The sequence below is a fragment of the Muscardinus avellanarius genome, assembly GCF_963383645.1.
Source record: "Muscardinus avellanarius genome assembly, chromosome: 2".
NCBI classification, from domain to species: Eukaryota; Metazoa; Chordata; class Mammalia; order Rodentia; family Gliridae; genus Muscardinus; species Muscardinus avellanarius.
The window spans coordinates 86204008-86218335 of record NC_137787.1 but is presented as its reverse complement, the minus strand read 5'-3'; the positions used below and the strand labels follow the sequence as shown (position 1 = coordinate 86218335).

At 45.6% G+C, this 14328-nt stretch overlaps 1 protein-coding gene across 1 annotated transcript in view; it reads left to right on the top strand.

Moving 5' to 3' along the window:
* KIF5C (kinesin family member 5C) overlaps positions 1-14328 on the top strand; it is a gene marked incomplete at both ends in the record, with an annotated part of 159362 nt that overhangs the window by 61370 nt on the left and 83664 nt on the right. Inside the window, one exon of the mRNA XM_080689585.1 lies at positions 6884-6957. Within this exon, the coding sequence (XP_080545711.1) occupies positions 6884-6957 (74 nt within the window). The remainder of the gene's footprint in view (positions 1-6883; positions 6958-14328) is intronic.

The following is a 14328-nucleotide window of genomic DNA, read 5'->3' as shown; positions in this document are numbered from 1 at the left end:
TACCCGCCCTGTTGCCTTTCTAATGCTTGTTTCCCCCACCCCATTTCTCTCTTTATCTAGATATATTTTTCTCTCTGCTTTTGCAGTGTATCTTTCTTGGTTGGCTTCTATTCAGCCCTGTTTCTCCTCTTATTATTAAACTCATTCATATTTTTAGTAAAGTAAGATTAATCACATATATGCCAGAATTTTCTTCTTTTTTCTCTCCCCCTTCATTACCAGAAGCAAATAGTATTTGCCACATGCTGTGCTAAGCATGCAGGCCATTTAAATACATCCCACCCCTTCTAAGCCAATGTAATTAGAAATGGATTCATTCCACTTTTTTTAATCCTGTGATTAACAAACAACAGTAATAATCTGTGAGTCTTTATTCACTAAATGTTTTGGTCCCCTTTCAATGTTTGGATTTTTTATAGTATGAAATGCCAAAAGCAGACATTTTATGTATCAGTTAAAAATAAGTTAAAAAAAAAAAAGAAAGAAGAAGAAAAGAAATTGGCAATTCCTGGGAAGATTTTGTGAAGATACGATATAACTGGATAATGTGAAGCCCCGTATATCTGGTGAGCCACCAAGAAAAAACCATTTAGAATAAAGTCAGATTCTGCCATGATGTGATAAACAGTCATTTCTAGGGCATATAAATATAATATGAGCATACTCACTTAGTAGCAATGAAGAATACCTTATTCTCCCTTGGAAAGGAATGGCTAGGGGGTGATGAAGCCTGAATGAACTTTAAAAACATCTACTGAGATTAATGTGAAGGGAAGTGGCCATGTATTTGTCTATCACTAGGGTCACACCTGGGTATAGGAGCAAGAGTGCTTTGGAACCATGACTGAGTGCAGATGAGGGATCGCTGCAGAGGAGCTCCACCTAAGGCAGGGCCCAGAGGTGGTGCTGTGAGGACTCTTTTTTGTTGAGACCAAGACTTGAATAAAGTGATTCTGCAGGTTAGCTCAGTCCCCCGACTCACGATACTGTGTTAGGCTGCTGTACTTTCCTTTCTGGTCCATCTAAACCCTGAATGGTTTTGAGAAACTGGAAGACTCCACTTAACTGAATAGATAAAAAGAATAAATTTATTTTCTTTGCATTTTTTTCATTCCCTATGACTTCATTGGGATTTATTTAGGTACTGGGGATTGAACCCAGTGAGTGGCATTCTATCTCTGATCTACACCCCCAGCCCTAATTTTTATGTCTTATTTTGAAATAGGGGCTCATTAACTTGCAGAGGGCCTCACTAAGTAGCTGAGGTTGGCCTAGAACCTGCTATCCTCCTGTCTCAGCCTCCCAAGTGCTGGGATTACAGGCATGTACACTCCTGGCTTTGCTGGGTTTTAAAAAATAATTCAGATTGTGTAGTCCTGGCATCTCCCACGCTCCCATCTTTGTCTGATGTGTTTTTCAAAATGTTGTCTGAAAGAGCATGTGGAATTCTCTGCTTCTTTCAGAAGAGGTTGTAGGGTTGTGACTACCAGCGCAGGAAAAAGAAGGTTTGTATGGACGCCTGGGAATTAAATACCATGGTTACTGGATGCTATTGTTGACATCCTGGCAACTGTGTCCCAGCCTACAGTGGTCACTGGGCATTTGTCTTCCAGATTAACTAATGGGGACTCTTCAGATGCTGGAAAGGTACGTCCTCCCTTTTTTCTCCCTTCTTTCCTTCTTTCTTTTTAGTACTAGGGCCTGAACCAGGGATACTTTACCACTGAGCCACATCCCCAGTTTTTATTTTATGTGTTTGTTTATTTATTTATTTAAAACAGGATCTTTCTAAATTCCCCAAGCTGACTTCAAATTTGTGATTCTCCTATCTCAGACTTTCCAGTTCCTGGGATTATGGGCATGTACCACCATGCTTGGCTGATAAAATGATTTCTTGTTTTCCAGTTCTGCTTTCTCTAGGCTTCACCCATTTAATTTTGCAATAAATAAGCATAATTAAGCACTTGCCATGTCTGTGTAAGCATTGCCAGGGACTGGAGTCACGACATAGACTGTCGGCAAGGAGCTTTGAGTATAGGGAAAGAGGCAGCCGTGTACATAATTATCAGACACAGGGCATTATGTGCTTTGAGATGGGTGTGTGCAAATGCTAGGGGAGCCCCGAAGAGTACCACTTTGTACTGATTTGGGGGGTGGGTGGGAAAGACAGTGGATAATCAAGGAGGGCTTCTTGGGAAGGTTGGGTCTTGAGGACTATAGAGTGTAACAGGGCTGCAGTAGTAGAGGGAGGAGCAAAATCATAAAGACATAAATTCTGTGGCATGCCTACTTAGCTTGGAGTGGCCTGGGGTGCTGCCTGATGGGGGATGAGCCTGTGAAAGATATGCTGGATCCGAGTTTGGTAGAAATCAGTGGGCTTTATCATGCAGGTAGCGTGGACCCCAAAGGATGATATCCTGAAATCTATTATTTTGTGTGTATGACTCTTATGAAGAAATGTATTTATTTAGTTATTATCTGTCAAGGCCCCCTTATATACTTTCACGTTACTGCATCATAAATCTTGACTTTGGCAGGTATGAGCATTGTTCTCATCACACTAAGGAGGAATTTGAGAGAGTCACTTGGCCACGTCAGTTAGTGGGGAGTATGGCTGGGCCCATACTCCCCACAAGCCCAGCTTGTCCCACTGACTTAGATTCTTCTGCCCTACTTCTCTGGTGGGCCCACAATGGACACTTTAAAACAATCATAAAATAATTACTTTGTGAGTTGTTCCTTTTCTATTGGCCATATGGACTAGTAACTGAGCATTGCAACAAGACAGGGACAGGAGTGGGTGTGGAGAGTCGAGGAAAGAGAGTGGTGATGGCCGTTCTAGAGCCTGTGGTGGCCCTGACAGCCGGCCAGTCATAAGCTACGTCTCCATGCCGACGCACAGCTTGCCCTTGCCCGGCACGAGGACTGTGTTTCAGGCTGGCAGGGCCCGGTGTCCTGCTGGGCCACAGTCCTCAGTTGGATGGCCTCCACATCCTGCAGTCGTGGACTGCCTGAACACCTTGGTGGGCTGGGAGGTGCTGAGGGTGCCCTGTCATCCACGATTGTCAGAAGCCTTGGTGCCTCAGACAGGCCATTATTTCACCTGGAGAGGTGGCAGGAGGCCACACCAGCTCCTCAGAAACACTGATGTGTAGGTTTGCCCCAATTCTTACCTAACGAGGGAACTAACTCTCCCACTCCAGCAAGGTCTAGATTCAGAACTGAGCAAAGCAGACTGCTCCCCTGGGCCTTTAAAATCTGTCACAGGTGGCAGTGGGTATTTTCAAATGTCCCTCTCCTTGCCTCTCCCATCTTGGGGGATGAGCAGGCACTTGGCATCTGTAGGAGAAGCTCCCCGGCGTTTGGCTGGCTGCTGGGCTCGTGGGGTGCAGCAGGCTGTGTGGCGTGAGTTGAAGTCACATCACACCAGGCCCCATCACAAAGAAAGGTTCTGTCTGGCTGTTGTGTGGAAAGAGTCTTTCTGTTTGGGCAGAGATGAAAACAAACGTTTCCCTCAGCCCAGGAGCTGTCTGCCTTCCATGATGAACGCGTCCCTCCATGGGCCGATGCTGCTGCTGCTGGGTGGCGTGTGGCTCTGAGCAGGTGTTCTCTCCCCTTCTCTCCACGGGCCCTGCGCTCCGTCTCTCCCTGCTGTCTCAGGGCTGCAGCTGCTGACCATGCTTTCCTCCTGTTTCTTTTCTCCACAAAAAATAAAGCAGGCTGAACAAACAAGACTCCCAAACCTGGAGTTTGGAAGAAAAGAGAAAACCCTGGGTTTAAACAGCCCCCACCCCCTTTTGGTATTAGAGATTGAAACCAGGCGCATTCTACCTCTGAGCTATACCCCTAGCCCTGTCTTGTGTTTGTTTTGAAACAGTCTCACTAAGTTGCAGAGGGCCTTGTAAAGTTGCTGAGGCTGGTCTTGAACCCGTGATCTTTCTTTCTCAGCCTCTCACGCACTGGGATTACAGGTGTGCACCACCACACCTGACATGCCTTTTAAAACAATTTTTAATAGCTTTGTCTTTTTACTTTCTAGTTCAGAATTGAGTTAATAGCAAATTCAGCCATGCTCAACCTCTCAACCTCAAAACGGGAGAGAGGTTCTCCAACAAGAACCTATCTATAACCTGACTATAAATACTTTAAAGGCCTATCAGTGTTTGGTCTAACAAAGCTTTATATGTTCTCTTTCTTTAAAAACAATAAAAAAAAGGAATTGTATTCAGTGTTAGAAGAGTAGTGACAAATGGCTCTCGACTTGCACAAGCCCTTCAGCGCCTCAGTCCCAACAAGCGTTTCCACCAGGGAGCTTTCCTTATTACATGCGCAGCCCAGGCTTAGCTCAGGAGTTCAGAGAGCAGCAGCTGCCTGGCAGTTAGTAGGACTGAGCACCCTGCCGCGGGAGCTGGGCTCCGGGGTGCACATCAGCTGGCTGGCCCCCTTGTTTCCAGAGATGGGGCAGGGCTTGCTCCTGTGGCAGGGCCTGGGCTCTGAGCTGAGTTTCCTGGAGGGTGTGGCAGGTTGCTCTAAGCCCCTCCCTGGCCCTCCCGTTCTGCATGTATGGACACTTGTAGGGTGGCCAATGGAGGTCAGGCTGCAACCCTGCTGGAAGGAGAGGGAACCGGACCTGTGTTTGGTGTCCTTAGCATTGCCCTAACACCTGGGCTCATGGCTCACAGAGCCCTTCATATGCAGGAGCTTAAGACAAGAAATGCCTTTTCAATTAGGAGGAGAGGTTTCCTTCCTTCCTTCCTGTACTGGGGATTGAACCCAGGGGCATTTTACCTCTGGGTTCTACTGCAACCCCAGCCTTCTTAAATGTTTTGTATTTTGAAATAAGGTCTCCCTAAGTTGCTGAGGATATCATTAGGTTGTGGGTGCCGGCCTTGAACCTATGATCATCCTGTCCCAGCCTGCCAAGTACTGGGATTATAGGTGTGTGACACTGTGCTGGGCAAGACATTAATTTCCTGATAAGTAGAAGGTTTAGTATTGTGATTGTGGCCACCGCCCTTCCAAGTGTCTAGAGTTGTTTATGTCTTGAATATAGAATTTAAAAGCACAACTGAAAGACAGGACCTCTTTCCTTTGGACCCCTCAGAGCACATCATACTCATGATAGTGGAGAGGCCTGCTCTGGTCATTTCAGGGCTGAAGAACGTGTGTGTGTGTGTGTGTGTGTGTGTGTGTGTGTGTGTAGCCGAGGACTGGACCCAGAGGAGCTCTACTACTGATTCCAAGCCCTTTTTATTTTCTTGTTGTGAGACAGGGTCTTGTTAAGTTATCCAGTCTGGCTTTGAACTTGTGATCCTCCTGCCTCAGCCTCCCAAGTACCTGAGGTTAAAGACATGTGCTGCTGCACTCAGCCTGAAGAATCTTCTCTCAGAGCAAGTTTGTATTTTCATGAAAACTGAAACTTAAACCTCTAACCCTAATACTGACTAGTCAATTTTTTGCTTTCTGCCATTACCGGGGAAGCCATTTCCAGAAGTCTGATATGTGTGAACATTTCGTCTCTCTCTCTTTCTTTCTTTCTTTCTTTCTTTCTTTCTTTCTTTCTTTCTTTCTTTCTTTCTTTCTTTCCTTCCTTTCCCCCCCCCCTCTCTCTTTCTCTCTTTCATCTCTCTCGGTATAGCTTTATGCAAACTCTGAAGGGCTGCTAGGATTTAAAAAATATTGTCACTTAATTTCTTTCTTCTTTTTAGTTTCCTAAAGGAAAATCCTCTTTCTTTTATAATCACAGTTCACACTTCAATAACCTCAGATCGGTAAAATGTATATTAAGCAAGAAAAAAAACAAAGAAAAGAAAACCCAGCAAAGCAAAACAAAAACAAACCAACATCATAAAATTCTGAGAAGACCCCTTCCCTCGCCCATTCTGAAGTGGCGGAATGGAGCGGGATGGAGTCCTCCCTGCGGAGGACTCCTCTGTGTGGGCTCCTCTCCTGCCCTCCCGGCTGCACACATGAAGCCTTGTTGCAGGTCAGGGATATTAATTATGCATTGTTTCCACTTCGGTGCTGTTTGTGTGGATGAAGGGGGAGGCAGGAGGGAATACATTTTAATCACCTCTGCTGCTTTGAAAGAATTCCCACCGATAATCTTCAGCTCTGCAGCAGAAAGCAGCCTCCATCTGCACGCCTCCCCTCGTCCCTGTGTGAAACGCAAGCCCGCCTGTCGTGCCTGTGGGTTTGCACAGTGTGCTCCTTGTGTAATTAAAAGACATTCCTGATGCTGATGGGCCTGGGCCTCCTTACTAGCCCCAGCAGCACTGAAAAAACAGAAGCATTAAATTTAAGTCAGGGCCTGCTGGTTTCCCGGCTGATTGGATGTCAGTTTCCAGCGCAAGGCCTTGACCCTCCCCCAGCCCGTCCAGTCTGTTCTGAGCTCCGGCGGGGGCCCAGAGAAACCTCCCCAGGGAACTGGCCTGTGCCAGGGCAAGGCTGGATCCAGTCCAGTCTTGAGGTAGGACATCCTAGTTCCAGAAACTCAACACAGATAATGTTTTTTCTTATTCAACTATTCTCTAGAGATCAAACATATAGGAGCAAACCCAAGTATCCTTCTCCCAAAAGAGTGTTCTCTTTGATGCCTCAGTCTTGATTTCGATGTTGCTGGGAGAGCGTGTGTCTGCGTCCTTCCTTCACGTAAGATTCTGTAGAAATGTGAGTCTGTTTCTTTCTGTTTGAGGAACACTGGAGGCCCTCATTTCTGTTCTTATCTTACAGTTCTACTTAAAAGGCACACAGAGTTCTTATATATTGTTTGTGTGAAAAATGAGACAGGCCGTTTGGAAACTGTAACTTTAAAAAATGGCAACCAGCTTCAGTGTAGGAGCAAAGTAATGAGTTAATTTTAATTCTCTTTTCTTGTTCACAGATGTCCTTGAAGGTTACAATGGGACCATTTTTGCATATGGACAGACTTCGTCAGGAAAAACCCACACGATGGAGGTAAGATTGCAGTGGTCTGCAATGTCCGTCTCAGAGAAGGCTGGGCAGAATTGGGGCTTCCAGTGGAACTTGAGGTGCATTTACTTTCTTTACTGGGCAATAGAACAGCCATATTTGGCCAATCATGCCCTTGAGGAGTTTTATTTTTATTTTTTATTATTTTTTAATTATTGGTTTTTTTGAGGGTCTGGGGATGGAACCCAGAGGCATTCGACCTCCAAGCTATAACCCCTGCCCATTTTTTTATTCTTTTATTTTGAAACAGGGTCTCACTGAGTTGCGGAGGGCCTCACTAAGTAGCTGAGGCTGTCCACGAACCGCGATCCTCTGGTCTCAGCCTCCCAAATGCTGGGATTACAAGCTTGTGCCACCACGCCCGGGTCTTTGAGGAGTTTTAAATTAGCAGGGAGAAATAAAGTCTAAAAAGTATTTTAAAAATTGTTTGTTGATATCTCTATCAAATCATCATAATAAATTCTATTAAAAAGTTATCATCAGTCCAGGCGTGGTAGTACATGCCTGTAATCTCAGTACATGGGAGGATGAGACAGGAGGATCACAAGTTTAAGACCAGCCTTGGCAATTTAGCAAGACTTTATTTCAAAATAAAAAATAAAATAAGTCTAGGGTATAACTCAGAGTTAGAATGCCCGCCTAGCATGTGTCAGGTCCTGGGTTCAATCTCTAGCACTGAAAGAAAAAAAGAAAAAAAATCAATAATTGAATAGTGGTATAAAGACCCTTATAGACTAGAGCTCAATTTGACCAACAGAGCCTGCTGTGACAGTCATTTCTCATGGAGAAGCCAATCTCTTTAGAATAAGAAAAAATCTGTAGGTCACAGATTTAAGTAAGTTGGCTTGCAGGGTAAATTCAGCTCAGGGACAAACTTTTGTTTGGCTTTTGCAGTGGTGTGTGTGTGTGTGTGTGTGTGTGTGTGTGTGTGTGTGTGAATTGCAGGTGGTGTTTAAAATGGGATGATTTCACACAATTCTCACTTTTCCATCCTGGGTTGATCATTCTGAAGACCTTCCAACACTGGGTGAATTTCACCATTGCATAAACGGAGGACCTACATCCGAATATGTGTAAACAATGAATGTAGCATGGTTAACCTGAACACTTATTGTGGGGAAGTGGGGGCACCAAGCACAGTCTGAATGTATGCCATTTTCAATATGATCCACATAAAAATTTTAAAAAAATGCAGCTTGCCCTTACAGCAGGGGCCTTTACTGTCTTTGTTCACTTTCTATTAACATTTCTTATGCAATGAGAACAACTGTCCTGGAGAAGAGGCTCCATAGAGCATCTGTCACGATGGTACCTGTGCAGTGGTCCTGGCTGCCCTGTGTGAATGGGCCTGGGTTCTCCAGAGGACCCCAGTGCCCTCCACACACCCAGAGTGCACCTGGTGACTTTTTTGAGACCCTTCCTCCTTCACTTACGTATCCGGCCCCTGTAGGCACTCGGGGCGGTGACCTCAGCTCACACTGTTGCCTGTGGAGCTCTGTGGCTTTAGGCTGTCTTCCAAACGAGGCACATCTCAAACAAAACCACCTCCATAACCACTTCTTTTCCTGCTTTTTACCAGGGGCTCCTATAAGGCCTTCAGGGCTGAATAATTCTCCTAAAGCCTGGCCCACCTGACAGGTGAGGAGAGCAGGAGAAAGTGGTTATTACAAGAAATGGCACAGAGCAAGTTTGGGGAATTGGGCTTACACGCAGCAGGGAAAGATGAACCCTTAATCCTTCAAGCCAAGGTGTTTTCATTTACCAAGCTCTCCTGGGGAAGACACTGAGAGGGCTGATGCAGAATAGGTTTTGCTTATGAATCATTCCTATTGAAGAGGAGATTTCAAAGCTTCGAGGGTAAAATCCTCAGGGCTCTGATGTTCTGCACACACCGATTCGAGTGTGGGGTAGGACGCTGCGGGGCTGTCTCCTGTCTGTGGTGTTGACTCTCTTTACCCACTCTGCTGAGGACAAAGTGGTTCAGAGGCTGTGCAGATTAAAGACACAGGAGGCTTATTTGCCACCTCTTCTGGAGCAGGACTGTTTCCTGCCATGTGAGCTACATCAAAGCACGGCCCATGTCTGCTCATCCCACAGGCCACAGCAGCACCCCTGGGAAAGGCCGGCCCTGCGATCTCAATCCCCCCCCCCGCCCCTCCCCGCACACACACACCTGGTTTTCTTTTTCTGGACCTCCAGCACTTGACCTCCTAGGTTCTAGCAAAGTTACAGCTACACATTTCCTGAGCCCCACCCACTCCGGTAGCTGTGGACAGAACACTCCTTTGTAGGTCTTAATGTGTGTGCAAGAGAAATGGCCCAAAGAGGGAATCCATCCATTTTGAGGTCTTTGGAAAATTGCCAAACTAGAAAACAAATTCTCAATATTTCAAATCCCACAAACTCTTAGGGAATGACTACCCAAGTGACTTTTTAAGCTTTGGGATAAATTCATCTTTGGGAAATAGTAGGTATTAGTTAAATGTCAGAAATTTAAACTGTAAGACATCGAGAGAGAGAGAGAGAGAGAGAGAGAGAGAGAGAGAGAGGATTTTTGGTTGAGAGTTTTGAAGAAGAGCTATCCCAGCCCTTTAATACTAGTATGGGAGAGATTTTATTAAAAGATAGGCTCTTGGGCTCAGGGTTCTTTCACCTGCCCCCAGAGAGCTCGTGGTGGGGGTGCTGGAAAGAGCTGGATTCTGCACGGGTCTCACCTCCAGTTGCCTAAATTCTGTCACCTCTGCATGTTGGTCAGTTTCAAAAGGTTGACAGCGATGAGCTGCTCTTCTTTACTGCGGATCACTAGTTCCTGGCGTTGGAAGGAGCTGGTGTGGATGGGAGTCCCTCTCTTCTGCCCTTCCCCCCACCCCTTGTACAGCAGCCCAGTCTTTCACAGGGTAATTATAGATTGGAGAAAGGTAGGGGATATTTTAAGAGGAAAATAGAGAAAAGGAGAAGCTATGTGCTAAAGTCATAGAGACCGTAGGAGACCGAGAAATCCAGGATCCTGGAATGCAATTAAGTCAAAAAAGCCCGGCAGGATCTACATCCTCTGAAAGGAGGATTTTGTGTATTTGGTATTATACACTGTGATTTTTCAAAGGCATTCAGAATGGGGATGCTAACTCCCTGAGTGGACAGAGCTGTCACATTTTAAAGCTGTTTTTCATTTTAATCTCCCTATTTGGGGCCTGACATCCAAGGGTGATTCTATTACCTTCTGTTGAGGGCAACAAACAGGTAAGCCTCCATAAAATTGGAAAGATGAGCTTCTCATGATGGGGCATTTAAGGTAGATTTTCAGCAAAATAAGAATCGCTCAGCGTGGTCGGCGCCATCAGGCCAGGGCTGTGGACAGGTCAGCGGCATATCCAGGTCACCTTTAGGGAGGCTCCTAGCGTGCCGTGCGGCCGGTGGAGCGCAGCCTATTCCTGCTCAGCATCCATGCTTGGAAGGGCGTCTCTTGGCCCTGTTCTGCCCATTGGTGGAGGTAGTCGGAGACCCCTTGTGTGTTTTTTTCTTTTCTTCTGCTCAGAGGGACACTTGGAGCCACCTGAATGTTGCAGCCGTCCTTGCTAGGCAAACACTGCCGAGTGATTTTGAACACAGACAGCACAGCCGGTGCTCTGTGCTGAGCGCCACCCACTCTCCCATCCTGAGTGTTTCAGGAAACTGTCTGCCCAGGAGGTCGGGGAAATCTCTGGAACCGGAACAAAGAGAGTCTTGTTCAGTGGCCAGTGGCCTGGGTTTTGTTTCTTCTTCCAAACCTGCTCCTAGAAAGCCACATTCAGTGGGGCAAGTTAAGAAAAGTACACAGTCTGCAGTTATCAGATGTTCTCCTCTTTGCTCTCTGGGCGGAAGAAAGGGATGAAGCGGCTCGTTTCTTAGCTGCTCAAGGTCTTCCCTAGTCCTCTGGCCACACTATTCTCTAAATGGACACGGCTCTTTCTCTGTTCCCTACGTCCCTGCTCACCGTGTTCCACCCATTGCCTGTCCGTGATCTTACTCATCCCTAAGCTTTGGTGTCTCCCAAGGAAGCCATCCCTCCGCACCTCAGCTGGAAGGCCTTCGGTCCCCTGGCTTCCCTTAGCTCTCAGCTTCTTCACCACGGTTATGGCCTGAGGTGACTGGCACTGTGTGTCTGTGTGTGTACTTCAGCTGTAAGGCAGTCAGCACAGAAGCAGCGAAGACCGTCACACACACACACACACACACACACACACACACACACACATCAGATATATACCACACACAGAGATATACTACATATACACATAGGGATACTCCACATACCTCATACACACACCACAATACACTCACAGTCCACAAACCCTATAGATATCACACACACACACACAGAGAAAAATATGCCATACATAGATATTACCACACATAGACACACCACACTGAGATACCCCCGACATACACATATATCACACACATATCCATACCCACATCTGTCACGCCCACACAGATAGACACACATCATACACCACACATATAGATTCATCTACCACACCACACACAAACCCCACATACCAGTGCACAATATTACACACACACACACACACACACACACACACACACACACACACACGCAGATTATTTTGGCCCACTCATTGTAAACCACAAATCGACTGAAAGAGAAGGAATCTAGGAAAATACATTTGAGTCAATTAGAAATGAATTTTGGATTGCCACTTCTTCTCTGGCGTTGATACTGAGGAGAAGCTGAAGGGTTGTCATGAATTACAAATCGCTCCGCAGGCGTGGGTGGGGAGCTCTTTTGATTGGCTACACGGACTGTCAGGAGGTCAGTTTTCACCGTCGGCAGTCTCCACAGTCCAGAGCATGGAGCTCGTGAGTGGCTGCATGGCTGTGACAGCTTCTGTGAAATGAAAGTCACCAAGATGGAGATGTTCAGTATGTTTGGTTCTGTTTTCCTAAGATATAAGGTCTGGGAAGAATGTTTTCAGGCCCCCAAAGCTGCTCAACAAGAACCTGCTGTGAATGGGATATTATAATGCTAATGTTTACTGAGCCTGCCCTGTGCCACTAAGCAGTGTGTGTGTGTGTGTGTGTGTGTGTGTGTGTGTGTGTGTGTGTGTGTTACTGGGGATTGAACCCAGGAGTATTCTACTTTTGAGCTTGACCAGCCCTATTTTCTATTTTGAAATAGGGCCACACTAAGTTGTTTTATGCCTTTTTAAGTTGCTGAGGCTAGCCTCAAACCTGTGATCCCCCTGTCTCAGCCTCCCACAGTACTGGGATTAAAGTCACGTGCCATCACATCCAGCCATATATCCTTTCTAACTTAAATTCTGCACCAATTCTATGCTGTGAGCACTGTACTAAGTTCCCTGAGTAGTAGGGGAAGCATATCTGCCCTCACTACCCCTATCTTTAGGGAGTAGTATATAGTCAAATTAAAAGACAATATAAATCCAACAGATGATTTACTAAGTGCAATAGCTGAGGGTATGCACAGGAGTGCCATTTTTCCAGGTTTAGACAGTGCTGCAGAGGCCAGTCTTTCTGAACTCAACTTTCCTGTTGCTTTAGTGGGGTGGAAAGCTAGGAAGCAGGTGAGTGAAGGAGGACACCAGCGCTCGGTGGCGGCCTTGAGTTATGGGAGCTCTTGCTTTTGCTAACTCCAGTGTTGCCTTGCAGAGAGGTACTGTGTGCTAAAGCCCTGAAGGAAAAGAGGGCTACTCAAGAAAAACAAAGCGGATCGTGTAGGCATTGGGGGCATTTAGAACTAGAGTGTGGTCACATTTGTAAAGGCTTCCAGGCAACCCTGGAAGACTGGAGGGAGAACTGGGTTTGATGCTTTGTGTCTAGTTCCAATTGTTCCTAGAGTTTTATAACTTCTTAAGGTTCTGGGAAATTTTCTGGGAATACATTTGCTACAATCACTGTAGAACTGCAGTCTGTGTGCACACTGATGGATTGTTCAACTGGAGTGCTCATTTGACTGCAGGCTTAAAAGAAGGCGCTCTGGAGGCTGTGCACCCAGGGCCACACCAAAGGTGTTGTTTTAAATGCTTTAGAAACCCTTCTTTTGGGATTATGGTGAGCTCTTGTGATACACATTCGTCTTCTTTTCTCTCTCTCTCTCTCTCTCTCTCTCTCTCTCTCTCTCCCTCTCCCTCTCCCTCTCCCTCTCCCTCTCCCTCTCCCTCTCCCTCTTCCTCTCCGTGTATGTTGGGGATAGAACCCAGGGCTTTATGCATGCTAGGCAAGCACTTACCACTAAGCTACATCTCTAGCCCCTGTACCATCTCTTGAAAGTCTTCAGAGGTGGCAAATTCTGAACCTTAAAAATGAATTTGGGGCTGGATACAGTGGCACAGGCCTATAAGTTCAGCTATTTGGGAGGCTGAGGCAGGAGGATCACATGTTTGCCGCCAGCCTGGAAAACTTAGGGAGACCTTGTCTTAAGAGAAAAGAGCTAGGCATGGTTGTGCATGTCTGTGATCCCAGTACCTGGAAGGCTGAAACAGGAGGATTGCAGGTTTGAGGCCAGCCTCAATAACTTAGTGAGGTACTCTGTAACTTAGTAAGACCCTCTTTCAAAATAAAAAATAAAATAGGGCTGGTTTGGGGCTCAGAGGCAGAATAGCACTGAGTTCAATCCCTAATACAAAAAAAAAAAAGAAAATAAAAATTGTATTGGGATGTTGCTCAGTGGAAGAGCAGTTGCTAGAAGGTGAAAGCCCTAGATTCAATTCCCAGTACTGCAAAAATTAAAAATAAAAGTAAAATAAATAAATAATAAAACAAGGCTAGTAGCACATGGCTGTAATCCTAGTACTTGGGAAGCTGACATGGGATGATTACTGATTTTAAGCCAAACTCTGTAATTTAGCAAGGTCCTGTTTCCAAATAAAAAATAAAAATAGGGCTGGGGCTCAGGTGTAACTCAGAATGTCTCTGGGTTCAATTCCTAGCACCCCTCCCCCCTAAAATAAAGGATTTGGTCAAGAGTTTAGGTAGCCAAAGAATTCATCGATTTCTTTCCCCCTTATGTAAGATGAATAGAAGTGGGAAAATAAGGGGGAAAAATAACCTGACAGTATTCTAAAATAGATCTAAGTATTAGAAACAGCCCTGAAGTTATGACCAATTTTGGTTGGGAATTACAAAATTTAAAAAGAAATGAATGGGATAAATTTTTATGATTAGTAAAATGATACTGAAAGCGTTTTGAGAATAAGATGTCTATAAATTATTGAGCAACAATGCCTTTAATGAAATTAAGTCTGATTTCTCAAGGTCTGATTTACTCAAGGAGAGCACCATACTGGAACTTGTAAAATCTGGCCAGTTTGTAAATAAAACCCACAAATGCTCCTT